The 23,613-nt window shown below is 32.9% G+C and overlaps 1 protein-coding gene across 2 annotated transcripts in view; it reads right to left on the reverse strand.

Annotated features, from left to right (window-relative positions):
* Positions 1-23,613, reverse strand: part of Fas1 (fasciclin 1) — a 176,687-nt gene that overhangs the window by 52,871 nt on the left and 100,203 nt on the right. For both annotated transcript variants that reach the window (XM_070634310.1, XM_070634312.1), the window contains exons 2-6: positions 14,246-14,378; positions 13,085-13,266; positions 9,365-9,592; positions 9,124-9,301; positions 8,647-8,807 (exon numbers count right to left, since the gene is read on the reverse strand). In XM_070634310.1, coding sequence (XP_070490411.1) covers positions 8,647-8,807; positions 9,124-9,301; positions 9,365-9,592; positions 13,085-13,266; positions 14,246-14,378 — 882 coding nt within the window. The remainder of the gene's footprint in view (positions 1-8,646; positions 8,808-9,123; positions 9,302-9,364; positions 9,593-13,084; positions 13,267-14,245; positions 14,379-23,613) is intronic.

Consider the following 23,613-nt stretch of genomic DNA (forward strand, 5'->3'; position numbering starts at 1 on the left):
GACCGGAAGTAAGTTCATGTTGCCTTTTAACACTATCAAGAGTATTAATTTGTAAAGTTTAATTAAATTTTCTTCTCTCTCATTTCTAAATTGTACAGCATAAAATGCTTCATTGAATAGTCGACATTTGATATTTTTATTAAAAGGATAAAGTTTCACAAAAGAGAGGCCAGTATATCCATTGGATATAACGATTACCTACACAAATTTAAATGAAAAGTCAAAAAAGTTAAAAGGAGAGAACAAATTTTTAGATATGGATTTGACACCTCATGTTTGTGATAATTTGATACTTGACATGAAGTTTTTGGAGAGAAAATTGGTATTTTAAAGGATTAAAAGGGAAAATTAAAGCTGGTTTTGATGTGGCTTGGAAGAATTTAAAGGTGAGATAATATTAGGTGAGGAAGAAAATATGTAGATGGAAAATTGAGATATTAGGGTTGAGTATTATAGCGAATAGAATATTTCGGGTAATAGATCCAAAATCCTGCCTCAAGCTAGTGTAAGTCTCATCATACTAGAGTCTAGCAGCGTCTGACAGACGCCGACTTTGTGTCGAATGTTGGATCGAATAATTGATTTGTTTGGCAGACTCTGGCATGTCAAGAGCCATGGTGGGAGTCACGTGAGACTTGTGTCGGATTTTTGATCAATTAATCGACTTGTGCTATCCGTGGTGTGGTGCTTAGTTGAATATTTATGTGGTTTTTGGTCATTTTCAACAGTTTTTTAACATAAAATTTAAGTCTGAGTATAAACAAGGTGTAAATTGGTCGATACTGAGTTTATCTGTCCTTATAGTGAGATACAGTGTCATATCCTGAAGGATTTTGAGTCTGATCCGTACTTTTTAGTGAAAAATCTTCAATTTGCTAGGATTTTTCGAGAGAAAAATGAGAAAATTCCAACATACCGAGCAACACATTGCTGAAAATGGTATAAATAACCATCGCGACATCAATAGGTCACCTTCATGTCTCTGCGTCAACCAGAGATTACAAGGCTTTGAATTCTAACAGCCCCGATTCCAAAAGTCTAAAATGACGCTTTTACTTGAGTCCTGCTAACTTTTGGAGCCCTTAAAATGCTCACATTCTCTAGAAACACTTAAATTCCCTACAATTACGTGCTTGGATGTAAGTCCACTCATTATTTTTTAGAAACTGATAGAAATTTCATTAACAAAGTAAATTGGCAATACCCTAGGCAATTACAGTCTCTATTCACAATATTACATTGATTTCCACCAACATTAATTGAATCATCACAATCAATGTCCACGTTTCCGATCAACAAAGTCAAACAAGATAGTAAAATATACACAAGCTAGACATGAGCAAACAAATCAATGAGAAAACTAGGTAAGTAGAGTTACTGAGGTGTGGAAAAACTTAATAAACATGCTCATATAAATAGATATCTAATGTCCACTAAGTAACTGCTCATTAATTTAACTCGAGTACAAAGGAAATTACAGTAAAGGAAAAACTTTTAATTTAAATGAGAACTTCTAAGCCAATCCTTTGAGGTTGTTGGGTAATTTATAGCTAAGTAGAATGTAATTTGACCTCAAACTGCAAACAAAGCCATTTGCATATTTTCTTTTTCAAACTTCCTTTTAATTTTTCATCGCGATTAAAATCTATCCTCGACCAAATTTAATGCCTCTTTATGCACTTTTTATGCTCAACATCTTTTAGTAGGTCAGAAACTTCAACAATGAATAATGGCTTTGCAGATTGAAATTTTATATCGTCGTCATTAAATGTGAATCTAATAAGACATTAATGTGAGGAATTTTTACGATTTTGTATAAGGAATGACACGATGCAGCGTGTCACGTATTTTATATGGAGCTATAAAAGTGGAAATCTATGAATTTATTATGGTGGAATTGTAGTAAAAATTATAAAATATGGTTTGTAGACATGTCACTGGAGGGGGATTTTTTAAGGGAATGTAGGGACGTTTCATGTGTTGCTTCCTGGAGGTGACACACTTAGGAATCAGATATGATTGTCATTTTATCAAGATTTAGAGCTAATCAAATATCCAGGAAAGTAAATGGCATGAGGAGGATACAAAATCTGACCCAGAGCAACTTTACTCTAGCTTGAGGCCTGTTTTTATCGAATCCAGCCTGAAACCAGAGTCATACTGGCTTGTAGCTGAATTTTTTGTCATTTTATTCTAGTGTCCCTTCCAGGAATTCATTAATTTAGCAATTTAAGGATGATAATCTATAAATTTTACAAATTTCGTATTCCATCAAGAATATTGACTCATTTGGAATCGCCATTTACATCTTCAGGACATCTATGAACGCTCTCCTTCTTCCTGAATCAAATTCATCTTCAAATTAATGAATATTTGCTCCAAACTTCATATAAAAAATTGTATTAACAAACTCCCACCATTCAACTGGCTTGCTCATCCTCAGCATCATCACAAGATAGGAATTTAATCCATTCCAGAAGGACTCAAAGCAAATCAATCACAAAAGGATAATTTCAACAAGAATTCAATTCAATTTATTTCTCAATAAATTTTTTTTTTCATCCAATTAACTTCCTTTCTAATCAATTTAAGATTGATTCTCGATAGATTTACAATTCACTTCCTTGATCTCTATGTGTAGAGCAGGATTGAAGTGAGGATTTTGGAGAATGACTAGCGAGAATGACACAATGGAAGGAAATGAAGGATTTAGAACGGAAAATTAGTTCTGATTGTAGATTTGTGGAGTTATATAGAGTTAGATAGTTAGATAGAGTCATGACTTGAGTTATCAATCCCGAGGATGATAAACGTTCTCAATCTTGAGAATGCAGTTTATAAATGGCATTTTGCCATTTAGTCGAGTAACCCCCGATAGCTTAGTGGTAGAGTTATGCGAACGGAAATCATAGGATGTGAGTTCGAGTCCCATATAGGATCCGTTATTCGGAATAATACTTTTTCTCGTCTATTAGACTCGCATTACCATGAGGCCACATTTTTCACTCGGGAATGCCTCTTGGTGCCCTAGGAAATATTACTGCCTGCCGCTCGGACAAGACAGTCTCAAGACAATTTGATCCCGAAACTCTATCAAAGTCGATTCTTCAGTAGCCCTTTCCCAGTAGGGTTTATAAAAACAGGAATTTTTCCTCGAAATTCCACGAGAATTCTGGAAACCCTATTCCCCACCCATTCCTTGCTACACCCCTTACAGTGATGTGTAGCGACATAGCTAAAATCCAATATCTATCAAATCAATTGACTGACTGAGGAATCCTTCATTATTTTTTCTAACAGTAAAATTCTCCATGAATCACAAAAAAAAGTTAAAAAAATTGTCAATCGAAAAAATTTATCTCAATTTAGTTTAGATATACAACAGAAATGTCATGCAATAACTATGTGCAATGGAATTTAAAATTAAAAAAAGTTAAAAAGAATAAATGAAAAATGAAGAAATAAAAATATAGAAAAGAAACATAAAATAAACATAAACAAAACGCTTTGTTTCATTTGTCTTTTCATGTCTTCTTTTTTTTTTTCAAAAAAATCGGAACTAAAAACTTAAAAAATTCTGAATGAAATTTCAGTGATAAAAAGCGTTGTGTTTGAAGAATAGAATAAGAATTTTTTCATAATAAAAAGTATAAAGAATTAAAATTAAATTAAATTTAAATATATCTTTTACCTTGAAAGACTGTAGTACGAAGTAGGTTGATTAGGTTAGTTTTTTTGTACATAAAAAATTTGAATTATATCCCGTACACAGCAGTGATAAATGTGTTGACAAATACAAAAAATTAGGATGTTTAACATTGTTGAGTGATTTGTGAGTGATTTTTTGTGTATTTTTTGTCAGTTTAATATTGTTAAAAAAAAGAAAGAAAAAAAAGTTGTAAAAAGAGAATGAGATAGAGAATAATAATTAAATGAGGGGGCCGTTCACTGGTTACGTAATTCTATTGAGGGGTCCTTGAAGTGATGAATAGGGAATTGAGGTTGTAACAGACTCAGAGGTTCTATCAACTCTGGTTAAACCGACACTTGTCACAGTCACTAAAACGGTACAATTTCTTGATAATTTGTATAATTTTGTAAAAATTTGTATGGTTTTGTAAGAAATTGTACGGTTTTTGCCTGTATCAAGTGTCTGTTTTTTTTTTCAAACAGACAAGGAGTTTGCTCACAAAATTGAGGATACTCACTTATATTAATTAGGTATCCTAATCAACACGCTCACTAAGGTGAGTATACCCCAGGTGGACTAAAAATACGTTAGAACTAGTCATCAACTGGATGTTAACTTGAAGTTTCATAACAGGTGCCTGTGACAGGCGAAGACCGTACAAATTCTTGATTTATGGTTTTTCCTACAAAACCATACAAATTATCAAGAATTTGTACGGTTTTTGCCTGTGAGGCAAAAATTATCAAGAATTTGTATGGTTTTTGTCTGTTACAGGCACATGTCTTGCAACTCTGCATTAACTTGCCGTCAGCTACCTATAACGTAGTTATGTCCACTCCGGTCCTCATTGTCTGTTAGGGTACACCTCAAAAAATACAAAATATTCCTTCTTCGTGTTAAAAAAGAGTCAATTATCTCGAGTTACGTAACCATCAAACGATCCCCATCTCAAAAAAATAAGTTGTTCATGTTCGTTGCATTAATGTTTATGTTAAAGTTCAGGCAAATAAAATTATGATTAAATAATAAATCTTTTCTGTTAACTTCTGTGGAGTTGGAGCTATGCGTAACTTTTATTTTTGCTTGCAAAATGGGTTAATTTTTTGAATTGGATATGAGTTAGTTGAGTTTTTCATTAGAGTTGAGTTGAGGGATGTCCTTCGGGGAAATGCTTGTGTTGTGCAACTTTCCGCATTTATTATTAGACTGCGGGTGGAATTAATGCTTTGGTATGGTTGGTTTTATATAAATTATTGAGATTTTGTTTAAAAATGCTGGAAGTTGAATTGAGTTGAGTTGACTCCAGCTGAGTGTCCAAACTTTTCTATACATACTTTGACCTCGGCTATAATTTAAAGGATTAAAGTCTATTCTGAGTGGACTATTGATACTAAAAGTGGTATCATGCTGACTTGAGTTGACCTTAAGTCAGCTTCATTTTAAGCTTTAAAAAAATGTTTTAGGGCAACTGACTCTATTCTACTGCATCAAAGTAATTAACAGCTGCTTTATAATCATTGCAAGAGTGCGAAAATGAAGGATGTATCCCCAAGAACTGAAATGTTTCAGAAATTTCATGTAATCTGTTTTCAGATGAAGCTTCAAGCACTACTAGAATTTGCATCCATTGAAATTAACCATTAACTACTAGAACTCATCGATTAACACTGAACAATAGCATTTCCGAGTAAACAGACTTATTATCTGACTATATGAATGCCCAGTCAATGATCTCGAGTGATACAATAGGTCAAATAACTTTTAAATGGATGCAATTACAGCACATTCAAGTCTTGTCGTTAATGCGGCAACAATTATCTTATTGAAACTGTATTGAAGCTTCCATTTTGCATTAATGTAATTTGTTCCTAGTAGGGATTTCAATCCCGGGATCCCGGACATTTTTCTGGTCCCGCAATCCCGGGATTGAGATTTTGTCCCGGGATGAAATTCCTAGTTCCAATTTAAAATAGCTTGATATCTTTGTAAATCAGAGATGGAAGGATTTGTTGAGTCTGGATTGCAAAAATCTGCCAATGATGGGCCAAAAAAGTGAAGTCTGAACTCTATTATAGGTGCTTCCATCATAGAGTCCTGCCAACTCTGCTATAAATCACTTAAAATCAACAATTTCCTCAAGAAACCCTTCAAATTAAGTTTCCTGAGAATTTCTCAACATTTTCTGCTACCTCAAGAATAAGAAAAGCTCAACCAACTCACAAACGCCATCCATAACCCATTTTAATCAAGCAATTTATCAAATTTTCTTCTAATCAAATTTCGTGCCAACTTCACAGAAGGTTCAAAAGAAATTTCCACAAATTTTTATTATTATTTGATTAATTTGTAGTATTTTTTTGTGGCATTTTTCTCTGTTATCGCACGGTGATACCTAAATAGACCGCCGAAAAAAAGGATATTTTGTTCATGACAATAAAAAATATAAAAAAAAAACTCATACCAAAAAATGAAAGTAAATGAAACGAAAAGATTTTGTATACATAAGCAAGTTTGGTGCCGTTGGATTATTTTTAGACATTTATTGATTTTTTTATATCCATACTCATATAATTATAGATATTGAAAGCCTATTAAAACTTATATATTCCATCTATTATTTGGTGTGTGATTATTTTATACTTATATTATTATTATTTGCATCTACTACGAATCGTTCTCATATGCAATTAATAATTAATTGAGTTATTACTTTATATTTGTGCATTTATTAAAATAAATTGTTAATGAAACCCAATTGGCAGTTATTCAAATGTTGTGACAATGGTGGTGAAATGGTTTACAACTGTATACTCAAGTTTACAACTGTATACTTTAGTTTACAACTGTATACTCTAGTTTACAACTGTGAACTCTCACTGTAAATTCTAGTTTACAACTGTATACTCTAGTTTACAACTGTATAATCTAGTATACAACTGTATAATCTAGTTTACAACTGTATACTTTAGTATACATCTGTATACGCAAGTATACAACTGTATACTCTAGTATACAACTGGATACTCTAGTTTACAACTGTATACTCTAGTTTACAACTGTATACTCTAGTTTACAACTGTATACTCCAGTTTACAACTGCATACTCTAGTTTACAACTGTATACTCTAGTTTACAACTGCATACTCTAGTTTACAACTGTAAACTCTAGTTTACAACTGTATACTCTAATATACAACAGTATACTCAAGTTTACAACTGTATACTCTAGTTTACAACTGTTTACTTAAGTTTACAACTGTATACTTTAGTTTACAACTGTATACTCTAATTTACAACTGTATACTCAAGTTTACAGCTGTATACTCTAGTATACTTCAGTATTCTCAGTTTACTCAACAAATTTGGCAATTTTTACTAATTGCCTGCACTTTACTTAGTGGAAGTATACCATCCTCATACATTGCTGCCATCATTCAAATGCATGCCAATCAGGAAATAGGTTTAAACACTCTAAAATGTATTTGAATAATTGTAATTAATTGTTAGTTTTCGTTGATTTATTTTGAGCATTCATGCATAATTAAAATAATTATTTGATTTAGAAACTGTTTAATCTCCAATATTTCTGAGTATTTACTCTGATTATTCAATTTGAATAATTTAAGGCTAAACACGGCACGTGCTTTTTTTTCATATTCACAGAATCGATTTTTTCAGGATATTTACATAAGCTTTTCAATGGAAAATGGTACATAAGGATTTGAATAATTCATTGATAGGCGTAGTTAAGCTGTTGAATTATTCTTGGAAAGATTTAAGAATGAACGGCAAATATTGTTTTTAAAATTGGAAGATTTTTGAGGTTATTTGCAAGATTTGATCGATTGATAAGAGGTTAAGTGGGTAGAAAGGGGATTTTTTGGTGGATTTAGATTTTTTGGAGTCTTTTAATAAAGAATTAAGATTGAGATATGATTTTTAGGAAGGAAGTTGATGATTCCAATCTAAGAGTGGGATCTGGATGTTCTGACTGAATTGATAGTAAAAATTGTTCAAAATTGCAATTTTCAGATGATTTTTTGATCCAGAGTTTGAATTTAAGACTTCAAAAGTTCAAACCGCGTTTCTTCTGAAGTCCGGATTCCAGTAGATGTGTCTACACTTAAAAGACCTATCAACTCTTGTCTAAACTCCTCAAAACCTTAAAATCATTAATTTTAAACAATTAAATCTCTCAAAAATCAATTTTCAAGTCAATTTTAAATCACATTAATTACAATTAATCATCAATATCCATTTTACAGCATCTAAACCTTAAAGGTTATCAAACTAAAGATGACTTAACAAAACCAAATTTTCTTGTTTAGAAAATTATCAAAGATTAAGGAACTAAAAAATCATTTTTTATGAACGAAAATGAACAAAAACTTTTTTACTTCCTTTCAATAGCTTTAAAAATGATGAAAATAAATGAAAAAAAATTGAAAAAAATTCATTCAAAAAAGAATTTGCAAATTTGATGTATAGATAGGATATACCAAATCTCTATTCATTATCATATTATGATCCATAATTGTGCAAATATATTAATTAAAAATGATAATTTTTTATATTATATTTTTTCGCAATTAATTATTATTATATTTTTGGTTATGGGACGCAATTAACGCTTTTGTATGCAATTATGGTATAGCAAATATGTCATGTAAACATGTGCTTTAACAAAACCTTTTCTGTGTTGTTTTACTTTTTTTTTTTTGAATAAAAATTTTGAAAAATAATAAAATTAAAATAATTTTCAATTCATTTTTGTGAGGCTGTCTGCCTTCATGTCACCAAAAAAATAGTAAATAATGCTCACATTCAACATATTTTTTTTTCAATAAAAAACTCATAAAAAGGACATCCAAAAAGGACTTAATTTGCCTTCTCGTGTCATTATTAATCAATGTCCATAAAGTGTTAGTGACAAATTTAGAACAGCTTTTACGTACCTCGAGGAATTTGGCGACTGTTGTGTCGACAACCATAAGTGGACGATGAATCAAGTGAACGACACCATTTTTAACTGGAATGTTGCCCAAAACAACTTCGGCTAAGACGACTCCGGCTGTGTGTTTGGCGTCACCGACGACTGTGTTGGATTTGACATAGGCTGGAGGGAAGGTTTGAGGTTAGAATTGATTTAAATTGAGTTTTTGAAGTGAAATTTTTGATTTTTTCAAATTTCTAGGATGACTTGATTAGCGCGTTTTTCTCAATTTTCAAATTTAGCTTCAAGATCTGAATCAGCATGTAGCAAAGCTGTCCATGAATTTACAGTTCAATGGCAATCCTAACTGCATGTTTAATTAGGCTATTTGCAAAAAATGCTGAATTTCTAGAGAAAAACGCGCTAAACTACTCGAAAACCCTTTCAAAACCCTTCAAATTCCCCAAAACCCTTCAAATCCCCCAAAAAAATCTCTTACTTTTTGACGATTTTCCATCATTTTGCGTAAAGAAAGTGGCCGTAACTTTCAAATTATCCTCAAATGCCTCAGTTTCAAATGGCTGATCTAAAGGTGCTGATGATGTAAAAATAACGTGATTTGGAATCACATGGCCATCAATTACTTTCTTATCGATTAAGTCAGGACGGGGTGGTGGCTGTAAAGACAATTTATCAACATAATTACATTTCAATTAATCAAATGCTTGATTGTATCATACCTTAAAACCTTCTTCGACAGGCACAAAGAATGTATGGAATCCATCAGCTGAATAAAGTTGTTCCTTTTTGGAAATGACAACACGTTGATAAAAGCTTCGTACACGATGTGCACCAATGTTGAATGTATTTGCATTTGTGAGGAACTGAAGAGCATCTGGATTGTAAATATCACTTGAACCTTGATTTGGTGTTAGAGGAACTAAAATGTCATCGATTACGTGAAGAACCTGGGAATAGAAGAATGTGTTAATGTACTATATGTTAAGTCTTCTTAGAGATGAAATGTGGAAAATGCTTTGAGAAAAATTTTCGTTATGCTTGACAGGATAAATCCGAATATTTTGCTATGTGCAATTCTAGTTGAGCTTTATTGGATATTTTTCTTAAAGAAAATTGAAAAAGACGATGATGGAAGGAAGTGCTTTGAACTATTGGATGGAGTATTCTATTTCTTTGACATGGATGTCTAGGAAAGCTTTAAATTAAAGCGTATTTAAAGCACAGTTGTCAAGTCTCAGTGTCTCAGTGTCTCAGTGTCTCAGTGTCTCAGTGTCTCAGTGTCTCAGTGTCTCAGTGTCTCAGTGTCTCAGTGTCTCAGTGTCTCAGTGTCTCAGTGTCTCAGTGTCTCAGTGTCTCAGTGTCTCAGTGTCTCAGTGTCTCAGTGTTTCAGTGTCTCAGTGTCTCAGTGTCTCAGTGTCTCAGTGTCTCAGTGTCTCAGTGTCTCAGTGTCTCAGTGTCTCAGTGTCTCAGTGTCTCAGTGTCTCAGTGTCTCAGTGTCTCAGTGTCTCAGTGTCTCAGTGTCTCAGTGTCTCAGTGTCTCAGTGTCTCAGTGTCTCAGTGTCTCAGTGTCTCAGTGTCTCAGTGTCTCAGTGTCTCAGTGTCTCAGTGTCTCAGTGTCTCAGTGTCTCAGTGTCTCAGTGACTCAGTGTCTCAGTGTCTCAGTGTCTCAGTGTCTCAGTGTCTCAGTATCTCAGTCTCAAAGTCACAGTCACAGTCACTACTTAATGTGTTTGGTCCGAGTCTTTAACTGCCAAGATCGGCTAACGACTAAAGTAATTTCCAGCTAATTTTGCATCATTAAATCCGCAGTCTTGAATTATTCTTTAATAAATTGCTTCCATTAAGCAAGCAAAGAAGCAATATTCCTTAATTTAATACCCACACGTGATCCCTCACTTACTACTCGACCAAATTACTCGGCAAAATTCCTTTAAAATTAAATTTCCAAACAAATTACCGTCTTCAAAACCTTAGCAATCTCCTTAAAGTTTTTAAGACTTTAAATAAACACAATACAAATGTTCCATTTCCATCCTCTTATCGTCCACAATTTTGTTGAATGAAAATTTTAAAATTAGAATATAGCCTCAAACCTCTCTCGCAAGACATACAATTAAGAGCTCTGAGAAAAAAGTGTTCCTTAGTCCTTACACATTTTACGACACGAGAGTATTCTCTGAAGCCATTTACTTTATCCTTTTAATCACCTTCTTATTCTTAACTTAGAAAATGTAGCTTCAGAAAAGTTTTCATTTCCACAACACACAATGGAATTTCCTTCGCTAGATACTCTTTCTAGATTTTCAGTTAATAATTTTTTTTTTACTTGCTTTTAGTTCCATAAACAAAATTTAAATTTATAACTTGATGCATGAAGATGTAAGGGACGAAGAATTTATGTATTTAAAGTAAAATTGTTTACCTTTGAGATTGGAGATTACATGAACACAGGAATGGGGGATTGTTTTGAGGTTTTGTAAGCTAGTAAGAAGTGGAGCAGAGGAGAAAAGGGTGGGGATAGATGGGCCTGATCTCAAAACCAAAAAATGAATACGCCCTTGGAAGAGAACGAGGTCACTCAAGACGAAGCCACGAGGAAGTGGCAATCAAAACATCATTAGATGCTTAATCTTCTCAATGTTAAAGGTTAATAGCGTAGTTTTTGTGGTTCATGGATTATGAAAGCTTAACGTGGGGTAAAGGGGTTAGGGGTTCATCCGATCATTCAACTTCAAGTCATACATACAGTTTATAGCAAGATTCAAACCACTCTTTTGATTAAATTGCTATCTGCAGCATACAAAAGGAGAATCTGAGCACAGATTATTGAATTGATTTCAATATCGACTGTAGGATTTGGTCAAAAACCACAAGACTTGTATTTTCTACTAGAAAACTGATTTTGGGATCGGGTTCTTAACCTGCATTGAATACCCTCCCCCTTTTCATGCAAGTAGGACTATGCCAGGGTAAACGACCTAACCAACCTCTGTTCCATTCATTGAATCATGGTCCTACCTACCTACCCTCTGTCCAATTCATTGAATATCTAGGAAAACATGAAGTAGAGTAGAATAAGGAAGTTAGGATAGGAGGTAAACCTAGCGCAAGAGTAAGTGGGATACCCAGGTAAGGTAAGGTATCCCGGGTAAGGAAATAAACCGGCCTAAGAGACAAACATAGCTTAGGTAGGTCATCCCGAGTAGATTAAGAATCCAGTCTCATAACTCACAAACAACCCCCACAAAAAACAAAAAAATTTTTCATATTTTTTAATGATTTAATTCTCATACTTGAAAGGACTTGCCTTGGATGTACAAAACATCATCATGTACATAATTTGTGAATATTTAATGCAATAAAGTATTAAATAAGGTATGTGTGCCTTGTGTTGTTATGAGTTTACAAGTTGCAAGCTATTTTCTCTTATTTTTGTGTGTGAATTTTGGAGCTTTCAACAGGATTTTATGTTTTAATTAAATCTGTTCATGTTCATCTTAATGATGTAGAAAGGCTAGATATGGCTATGGTTGTGTAGAGGACTAGGCTTGTGTTGGAAGGAACTGGAAGGAAGATTGTTTTAAAATAGAAATGCAGAGGAAGATTCTAGGTTAATTTTGGGTTTCAGGCTGAAAATTTGTCTGTTTTTTGAATGTGTCGCTAAATTGAAGGTTTAAATGTGTCCAATTTAAAGTTTAAGTGTGTCCTGTTTATGTTTATAGTGTGTTCGGGTCTAAGCTACTATACAAATGTCCGAACTGCACAGCAAGCTCGCTATTGTAGCTTTAGACTGTCAGTTAATACGACAAGATGAGAATTTGATCTGACGGCTCGGTAACAGCTGATAAAGATCAATTTGTACGTCCACAAATACAGTTTAAAACATTGTGCCACTTGTGCTGACTATTTAAGATTAAGAACAACGATAATTTCATACTAATTCAACACAAACTTCCAAAACTCAAAGAATAAGAATCCAAAATTGCCATTATTAATGAATTCAAAATATCGATCGTCTTTTAAGCAGCTCCTTAATCTACATCACTAAAATTCAATGTATTTTCTTTCAAAAATCCTCAGCAATAGCTACAAATGAACATTAATTTCCGAAATATTATTCATTTTACTTCAAAAAATGCTAATAAATCATGAAATATTGATGAATACATTTCATTAAGAGCAACGAGCTCAGCAGTACTGCGAATGAACAAAAGGATTCATGATTATATTTCATGTAAAATGAGAAAATCCCCAACAGTGAGCATAGCTCGTAAAACATCAAAAATTCATTCGATTCCGCTCATTAGCGCAGAAGTAAAGTGAAAATTAATTTTCATTCATTATAATTATGCTTCTTGTTACTCATTGCTGCTAATATTTACAGAATTATCCCATCAATCACAACCAAAAGTTCCAAAAAAATGGATAACTCAACCCACCTGTTTCTTTCCTTGCTCATTTTTCAGCTCGACATTGGATCTTGATTTGAGAATCATAGCATTATTGACATACATCTCCTCACCATTTGGTGTACGTTTTCGTGTTATGAAAATTGGTGGATTTCCCTCCATATCCGTAAACATTTGTTGCCTTAAAGACTCCAATTTGTTTGGTGTATTAACTGGAAAAAAGAAGTGATCATTAGAATGGATGTCAATTAGTTACGTGTAAATTTATTGTGGATAATTTTATGCTGCATAATTTAACATATTTTACATTCTATGCTGAGAGAACTGGGTGAGGTAAAGGCAGTTTATGTAAACGAGAAACCCTTTTATTCCGTGCAATTTATCTGCTTGAATTAAATTTTATCGGGGAACGCTTTGTGGGTTTTAAATTGAATATTCTGATTTTTGGGTAGGATTTGGTGATGGTGCTTGCTAATCAAACCAAGAATTTTGAATCACTTTTCGGATTGAATGTTGAATAAGCTTCATTAATCTGTATTATTGACAGTTTGATTGTGATTATTAAAAAATCAGGTTCTGATTAGAATTGAACACATAATCTGATATAATATGATATTTCAAATATTGAACCTGCTGCTGAATCGACTCGACCATTAAGGCCTTACCCTAACATTGATAGATTTACTTATATATAGGGTTGTTCATCCTTATTTGAGCAAAAAGCGGGATTCATCTCTAATTCAGCCTTTAAAAAGGAAAAAAAGATTAAATTTGACAGCTCTGTTATACTTTTGCGTCTCTACAACCAAGAAATAAGTAGCTATGTCTTAGATTTGTCCTAGGATCTAAGAATTGTTATACATGTGTGCCGCGATACATTGGAGTGTCTCCAAAAGTGATCCATATTCTGTTTAAGGTTTCTGTCGATGCTTATCATCAGTGTGAGCCGCGAAAGATAAAAGGATGTCTGCCACTGGTTTAGGCTGTTCAAAACCTTCATAATTGCTTTTAGGCTGACCTAGATCCTTCTAAAACCTTTAAATTCATCTCAGCTCTCAGCTCCCTCACAATTAAGGTTTCCCGACGTCATGGTCTTGAGACTGATCAAGAAGTCTCACTCTTGGTCTGGACATCGGAAAACCTTAGTCACTCCCGTCACTAACCGTAAATAATCAAATCCAAAATACTCACCTATATGATATAACACATTAGCTTTAAGTTCAGGATAACGTTGAAACGCTTGATTCGTTGGTGCAAATATTGTCAAACTTCGATACAAAAATAATGACTTGATGCCTGGATCTCGATCAACCAAATCAAAAAACTGTAAGGAATAAACAAGCAAAAATAACATAATAAAGTAAATTGTCTCACTTCAGATGAACAAACAATAATAATCATAATGAGAATAATATAAAATAAGTGGGCATTATCAGGCATTACATAAGGGATTACAATGTCCATAGCACTAAAACTTTCACATATACAGTAGGATAGAATTGAGTTTTAACAATCAATGATTGTTATACATTTTATGTCTGGCAATTGCCTCACATTTCTTTTCATTTACTTCCTCTTTCCAACTACTTCTGATTCTTTTGTAAACAGTCGACGACGACGGAGACGGAGACGACAATGATGACAATGTCGATGTACAGTAAAAAAAAAGTCCTTACGATGTCAAAATGGTAAAGTGAGAAAAATGTAAAAAAAAGACGATAGATGTGGAGATGGAATGAGGATTGGCATTCTTGGTACCTTTTTACATCAATTGACTTTTTAAACGATCTATTGAGGAATGGAAAAAATGTCTTTTTGTTGTTGATTGATTCAGATGGATTCTGTAAGGAAGAATGGAATGCAAGGGGGTAATTGTAGCTTTGTTGATTGAAGCTTTTTTTTGGATTTATTGTTGATTGTGCATTTATGGAAGTAAAGGGGGCTATGATTATCGGGATTAGGATTTCATTTGACTTATTGGAGCTTGTTTCACTTGGAAATAGTTCCTTACAGTTACCTCAGTTACCCAGAAAAGACAATTGTACCAAAATAACAAGAATAATAACATTGAACCGATTTGGAGCCAGCTTGGTGCTGCTTTATTCAAAATTTTGCTTAATACAACGCAGTGATGAACAACCTGTGTGCTACGGCACTCTGGTATGAAAAATATTGACGAATATGGTTTGCTGCCGAAGATTCTCAAGATTGAAGTATACCGTGACTCAAAAAATATTGCCTTTCACTGAACTAACGCCTCGCAAGCTCCAAGCGTCACTATAAGCACTTTACAGATGTTGCCATCTGTGTTTGCCATCCCAAAAAACGTCTTTAACCACCAGCAACAGCTTATCCTTATGAAAATCATTCGACCAAACTAAATACAATGCCAACATTATCAAAAAACTTTATAGATTCAACAGTTGGTGTCATTACTAGCTTCTATAATAATTAAATTTGATATCCAAAGCCACCAATATCGACATTACTTAATGCTTTTATTAGAATATGATACATTAGAACTTAAAGCAGATCTTATAGATCTTAAAACATCTTAATCCATCTTAAAGCAGCAACAAAACATCTTAAAGCAGCAGCATAATCCAAAATAATCATCAAATATGTCTCATATCCCCAAAAATAGCAACACAATCAATCAAAACTCAATTAAACTGACAAACAAACTGTGCAACTTCCTGTGTGTCTTTCTAAAAGCTCCTATATACTTTAGAATTTCAGATTTATCTCCCATTCTTGTTTTAGGGGACTGTTCACATAATAAGTAACGTTCTTAAGAGGAGGTGGGGTTGGGAGTGGACTTAGACTTTGTTACAAACTCAAGCAACCAATTGGGATGATGTGGGGGAGGGTATTAGGGTATGCAGGTAACTGAACCGATTCCTCATGTTACAAAACAAGTCAACAGCCCCCATAATTGTGAACTTTATCCCTCGTCTACCTTCCTTTTAACTACATCTCCCAATTGATATTACCGTTGATATTCAAATGAATGTTTGTATCAGCAGATAACAAGTCATTCCATTCTTCATATCATCCTGAATAAGGAATTAATTTTAATATCAATGTTACAGCATCTGTCGCATCCACCTGAATACTTCCTTTATGTGGAAGTTTTTTTCAAACTCATAAAAGTTTCTTGTTTCATTTGTGCTTTATAAGCGCATCATGTCATTTGTACGTCTACATAAGTAAACCTCCATTCAGTGCTGAAAATCGATTTTTCTGTTTCCAAAAACTTTTTTTTTTCCTTCCAACTTCCTCTCCTTTGAAACTGGGTTATGATATCCTTTTTTCTCTCTGTGTTGGCAATGCCAAAAACGTGTCCCTTTTTCTGTTTTATGTGTGTCATGCTGACAGTTACACTATAATGTAGAGCAAATGCATCAAACGGAATCTCTCTTCCTGGTCATTTTTATCTTTGGGGCATGAAAAATAAAGTTTGTAATTCATGTTCAGAACAACAGATTCATTATGTTTTGCGTTAGTCTGTGAGATTGACAGAGGGTTAGGAAATGGTGTATCTGGATTGTCCAGTTGTCTGGAGTCTGGGGAGCAATTTTTTGGTGGATGTTTTGAGGACGGAAGTGCTTTTTATGAAAATTATGGTTTATTGGACTTGTGACTTTGGGAATGAAGAGTATTTTGGAATTGTTTGGATGTTTTGTGGGCTGGTGTGGTTGTGAATGGTTTGTGGAAGATGTGAGATTGCTGGTGAATGTCAATTGTGTGCTGGTTTGTGTTGCACTTAGCCTTTAGCCATCGTGTTTCCCTGAATTTATCATTCTTACTTCCTTGGGGTAATATGCTGGATTCTAAGCCATTTTATTGGATGGAAACGATCGGGGTTAGCAGTAATAGGCAGCCTGTGTGCCGTGACACATTACTGTACCTCCAAACATTTTAGGAAATGCCGTGAAACCTATGTCATGTATGGTTTCTGTCGACACTAATCAGGAATGTTATCCACCGCTTTTTTATAGGTCGTGTTGGTCTAGCAAGCCTCAAACCTTAAATTCAAAGCCAACAATCCAAGAATTAGCAATTTTTTGAACTTTACAGCCGTATGAATCACCAAAACTGCCAATCATGCAACCAAGACACGACACTCAGTCATTTGAATCTCCTCTTCTTCTACCAATCAAATTTCATCATCCAGCAGCAATCCAACCTCCCCAAAAGCATTGTCTCATCCTTATCAATTGACCTTCCGTCTCTCATTTCCTTCTCTTTTGGCTGACTTCCAACGTCATCATCCTAATTAAAAGATGATACAATCTCCCAAAACAAACAAATATATCAGTTCAGTTTCCATTCCGTTCATGTTATCTATTAAGCTCAATTTTCTAAAGACGACATTCAATAGCTTACCAAACTCGAATATCATGACATTTATTACTTAACATTTGTTTATATCCATTCATGTGTATTTGCTGTACATATGTGGATATATAAATGGCGGCAACATATTGTATCTATCGAAATTTATTCAATTAACGCTAATTGAATGAAGTCAGCAAGAAAAAGCAGCACAAAAAAAGCTGTTTTATGGCAATTTTGTGTGAAATCCTTCCATTAACTGTGTTATCAATTTTGTGCTCTTTTTCTTCTCTCTTTTTTAACCAAAAATAACCATAGAGGAATTATTGATTTCCCAAGTTTAGTTGGTCGGTTTGCAGTTGAGTGTGAAAAAGAAAGGAAGAAGAAGGAACAAGAAAAAAAAAGTTTTTCTTTTTCCATTAAATCATTTTTGTTTCATTGTGAAGAAAAAAGGATATTTTTGACATTAATATGGCAGTAAGTTGTGTCAGGAAGTGTAATAGTTGGAAGTTTTTCTGTTAATTAATGATTATTTGAGTATAACGGATCGGCATGTATTGTAATGATGTTCATGCTATTGTCAATTGGACAGTATAGTTTGAACTAAACTGAGTCTGGATGTCAGTGAGTATTAGGTGTCTTTTAAGGGAGTAGGAGGTCAATTCCTCCATTTAGTCGACATTTGCATGTATGGTGATAGGAACGGTTGTAGATTCTTGAAGGAAATGTAAGCCTTAAAGAATAAGACAACCAAGAAGGGAATTAGGAACGCAATTTAGAAAATTGAACTAAATTTGCTAATATTCGACTCATTTGATTGAGTTTTTAGGCAACAAATGTCATTAATCTGTGATTTTGTGAGTTCGATTCCCACCAAATTTCTAAGCAGAGCTTCTCGAAGTCGATTTAATTTCAATATAAAAACCAAGTCGACTTCGAGCCCTGAAGACTCTACAGGGCTCTGTTTCTAGGTATACACTCAAGTGCATCCTAAAACCAGCATAGATACATCCAATTCCCCTGCACATCCACACAGCGAACACAACACCAAAGTAATTAAAGTAGTTTTTAAAAGCAATTAGAACTTCATGTTTAAGTCTACAAAAACTCGACATCAAAGACAAAAAAATTACACACAACCGTCACCATCCCAACATCCACTTTAAAATAATATACCAAGACTTAACTCCATCATACTCTCAATATCAACAAATTTATGCCACCATAAACTTTTACAACACAATTCAGAAAAAGGAAAGAGATCGCAATAAGTTTTTTCCTCCATCTCCTTACGAAAAATTGTTGCTGCTATTAGGAAAATTGCAAAAAAAAGGAAGCATCTCCTTACTTAATCATCATCATATTTCCTTACTGAATTAGAATCAAGAAAATGAGCTGAAGTGTAGCATAAGTTAAGTTGAGAGTCAAGTAATATAATAAATTTGTGTGGTGTTTACATAAATGCCATCAAATACCCCATTCCTAAGACAGTGGTGCACAAACTTTGTGCCACGGCACTCGCCATAAATTCTTGAAAATGCTATGAACCTTACACCGTGTGTGGTTTTGATTCAGACTAACTACCAAGATATGCTCTGAAAAATAAAAGGTTGCCCACCCCTGCCTTAAGGGTTTAATACCCACAGAAATTTATTTAGGACTTGACTCTTTTTTGTGGTATTGTTGATCTTTCTACTTCCAACACGCATATAAATACATAAGAAATATGATTTATAAGGATAAAGTTCATTGATCAAAAAATCAAGTCACAAGTTCCTCGTCCACAAAATAAATGGGAACTTTATTTGCATAAAAATATTGTCTTATGTAAGGCACAGCAGCAAGTCGTCAAGGCATGGCACAAAAAAATTTAATATCGATAAAACAAAAAAAGTTTTTTTTTGTGTCTATTGCGAGGGTGGAAAAAAGTTTTTTTCAATTCCTGCAAGCTTTTCCGTTCAGACATTGACAATCGTTATGGGAGCATTTTACTGGATCGTAAAGTGTCTATGGATTGATCGATTGATTTTTGTGTGAAGGATTTGCGAAAAAGTTGATTTTAATGCTGGCAGTTGAGTGACTTGTTGTGTAGGGAGATGAAGTTCAGATTGAGGATTTGGATGGAAGAGATGAATGATATTTGAAAAGTGTGTGGAAATGAATTTTTGGATGTTGTGAACTTAGAGTCTGAACTAGATTTGTTATCTGTGGAATAGAATAGAACAGTGGTGGACAACCTGATTGACGACATTTTGGAAGGCAACAAAAAGGGATGCAACATGGCGTAAGAAGGTAATGAAAAACTGTCATTTAGATGTCAAATCTGAGAATTTTTATCTTTCCAAAGTCGCAGCATGAATGTCTCTGAAACTAGAATGTCCTTGATGAAACCAACAATGTCCAAATTGTCCTGTATCCGAATATTTTCAACGACTGAATCAATAATCCATTGAATATCTTATAAAAATTCAGAATTTATTGCATTTGATGTCTTTTTTCAATATTTACAATTTCAACGGTTTTTTAAAATTTGAATATTCAACGGTTTTTTAAAATTTGAATATTCAATGGTTTCTAAATTAATATAAGCGATTTTGCAATTTGTTTCAAAAGTTGACTTCAATTAAATTGGAAAAATCGTCCAAAATTTAATAGAGACAAGGTTCAATTCCTTAAAATATGGATTTTAAAAAAATTCTTAACCAAGTTCGCTGAAAGTAATCTTTTTTGCTACTTTTATCCTCAGAATCCACTATTTCAACCAAAATTTCTCCTCAACAGCACTTTTTCCACATGAATTACAAATTTTATTTTTCCAGACATTCATATCGCATTTTCCTTCATTTACTCATTAATTTTATTCCATCGAGTACGTCGCTTCCCTTGTTTCATGCTCAGACGATTTAAACGAGAAAGTAAAGACGAAAGTAAAATTAAGGAAAAGATTTAATTCCATTGATTGTGAAATATTGTTTGATGAATCTCAACAGAATTCACTGATTTGGAATTCTTTTTTCTTCATTTTTATTATTGTTAATTTTGTGTCGGATATGCAGCACACTGGGATATGTGTGTATTAATAAAGGGGTGAAAGCATATTGATATGCATACATGAGTAAATATATAAACATGATGTTTATTGATAAAGTTTACTAAATTTATCCTCAACCGTTTTGAGTGAATTGGCAGTTCCCCCTTCTCTTAGTCGTTAACTCCTTTCTGTTTATTGATTGATGTAATTCTGGATGTTGAAGGATGAGTGTGTATGTTGGTGAGAATGTGGAAATCAATATTTATGTTGGTTTTGAAGTAAATTTTTAGAACTTTTAATTGATTTTGGAGGATTTTGAGGATATTTTGAATTTGATGAATTTACAGAGTTTGAGGTGAATTTGGTGAATTTTAAGGTGATTTTGTAGTGTTAGTGAGGTGAATTTGGAAGATTTTTGATGAATTTGGTGGATATTGAGGTGAATTTGGCGGATATTGAGGTGAATTTTAAGGATTTTGCTGAAAATTTGAAGGATTTTGGATTTTTTGGATTCGAACTTTGTGAAAAATTGAAAATTGTTCAACATTTTATTTGTAAAATTCAACAAAATTGAAATTTCAGTAAAAATGAAGCTTTAAATGACTAAAATATGAAAAATTTAAAGAAATAGCCTTAAATGTTTTCAAAATATTGATTCTAAATCAAATTTATGACAAACTACTCAATTTTCTCTGTCATTTTTCCTAAAAAATCCAAAAACTGCACTTCCATTCCTATTTAAATCCATACAAATTTACACATAAAAAACAAAATACCATTTAAGGCGTACTTCCGATATGTGTGGATGAGTAAACTGAGGAAAATACCATTTAACCCACATCAAGTGAAAGGAGGATCCCTTTCGAATATTTTAACGTGATGTTATTTACAATCTTCTCAGTTTTCCTCCCAATTTTTTTTCCTTCTTTTTATCTTTCTCAATTGAATTTGGGAAAATTTTCCAAAAGAAAAAAAGGAAAATCTTTAAAAAGATAGGAAAATTTGTTGAAAAGTGTGAAATTGGTTTATTGAAAAAAATTTGTTGTTGCTTAAAGATCGTTGAAAATGAAGATGGGAAAAATGGGAGTTCTGGTCATTTAGGACATCCGAAAATGACGGCAAGTTTCAAAGCATTTTTATTTGATTATTATTCATCAAGGATTAATCATGAAATTAACAGAATGATAAGATTACAAAAATCTATCAAAAAAGTTATGGGTTCAAATCCTTAAAGTTAACAAGTATGATAAATCCGTGGATTGTTTGCAACAATATAATTTTTTTACTTAAATATTTTATTGCAAAATGTTTTCAATATCTTAAAGTTTCTTGTTTAAACCAGAGTGTGGCTTTCTCAAAAACGACTGTTAATTTTTTTCAAAAAAAAAATATTTTTGTTGATAAAATTCAAAATTTGTTTGACCGTTACTCATACTATTCCTCGTAACGTAAATTTTTATTTTAAAATAAGTTGAGTTCGAATAGTTCGATTTTCTTCGACAATCAAATGTCGAAGAATTCGAATTTGAGACGGCCACACTCTGGTTTAAACCCTGAATATTTAGAGGCATAGGGAAGGCTGGTTTGGGGTAAAATGAGGAGAATTCAAAGCTTCTTACATAAACAACTCCAAAACATCTAAGCAGACAAATTCCTGACTAATTCACTGACCCCGTACCCTAAATTCCCTCAAAAATTCACAAAACACCTTAAATTCCCCTCAAATCACACCCCTCAGTTCCCCCACCCAAAATAATTTAATTTTCTCGCCTTATCTATCAATCTAAATTCAAAAATATTATTTATGATTGTGAAAATATTTTGACTCTCAATATTAGATGCGACATTAGCAATTTTTATGGCCATTTACCAGCACACGCCGTAATGATGAAATTCATACCCTCCTTTGTCATGAAAAAGACATCTCAAATCAAGATCAAAGTGCAACTGCCAGCAATTATTTATGCTGACATCTTACTTTCTTATGTTTATCATCTCCATAATGGCTTCATGTTTTTCGGAAATTGCCACGCATTTTTCATGGAACTTAAAATTAGAAAGAATTTTTCATATTCTGATTTATTTCACTTTATGTCTTTCAATTTTCCATTTTCCCGACGATGTGAAGATTTTTACAGTGATGATAAGTGTATGTGGAATCAGCATTCAACTGCTGAATCATTTTTCATACTTTTATTGCTATCCGCGAGTAAAAATGTAGCAGAAATAATGTTTTTTACCGCAATTTTGCGATACATTCAAGTGGATGTACTTAAGAGGAAGTGATGTGAATGTGAAAATGTTATACACTTTTGGTGTGAAGGAGGAATTTAAAAAGTTCAAAAGTCAATGGATTTTTTGTTTGATGTTTAAAGTTTACAGTTGGAAAGGTAATTAAAGCATGCATCAAAAGAAGTTTGCGAAGTGTTTTAACAAGTTTCGTGGGTGGGTGTTGTTGAGACGCAGTAATGATGTTTTAAAGTTCATGTAATGTGATTGTAAAGTTTTGAGTTTTCGAAATTAGGAATTTCGAATTTTTCGAAATTAGAGTTTCGAAATTGAGAATTTCAAATTTTTCAAATTTAAGAATGTTGAATTTTCCGAAACTAAGAATTTCATGTTTTTCGAAATCAAAATTTTCGAATTTTTCGAAATTGAGATTTTTGAATTTCTCGAAAATTATAAATTTCAAACTTTTCGAAATTAGATATTCCAAATTTTTCAAAATTGAGAACTTTCAAATTTTCAAAATTAAGAATTTCGAATTTAAATTTTTTCAAAATTAAGAAATTTTATTTTTTTGATTAAAAAATTCAAAACTTTCGAAATTAAAGATTTGGAATTTTCAAAATTTGCATGTTTCGATGATCTTTCGAAATTGAAAGTTTTAAATATTTTGAAAATTTCGAAATTAGGATTTTCAAATTTTTCGAAATTAAGATTTTCGAAATTAGGATTTTCGAATTTTCTAAAACTAAGAATTTCGAATTCTTCAAAATTGTAAGTTTCGAATAACGAAATTTTTACTTTTACTCCAAAAATAAAAATTTCGAACTTTCGAAATTAAAGTTCGAATTTTCGAAATTCTTAGCATTTTCTTCAAAAAAAAAAAAAAACTCACAAACTTCACTTTAAAAACATCAAAATCCTTTAACTTGTCTGCAATCCGACTTAAATCCACATATTCCTC

The sequence above is a fragment of the Chironomus tepperi genome, unplaced genomic scaffold, assembly GCF_022539635.2.
Source record: "Chironomus tepperi strain 1889 unplaced genomic scaffold, CSIRO-AGI_Ctep_v1 contig_85, whole genome shotgun sequence".
Lineage (NCBI taxonomy): Eukaryota > Metazoa > Arthropoda > Insecta > Diptera > Chironomidae > Chironomus > Chironomus tepperi.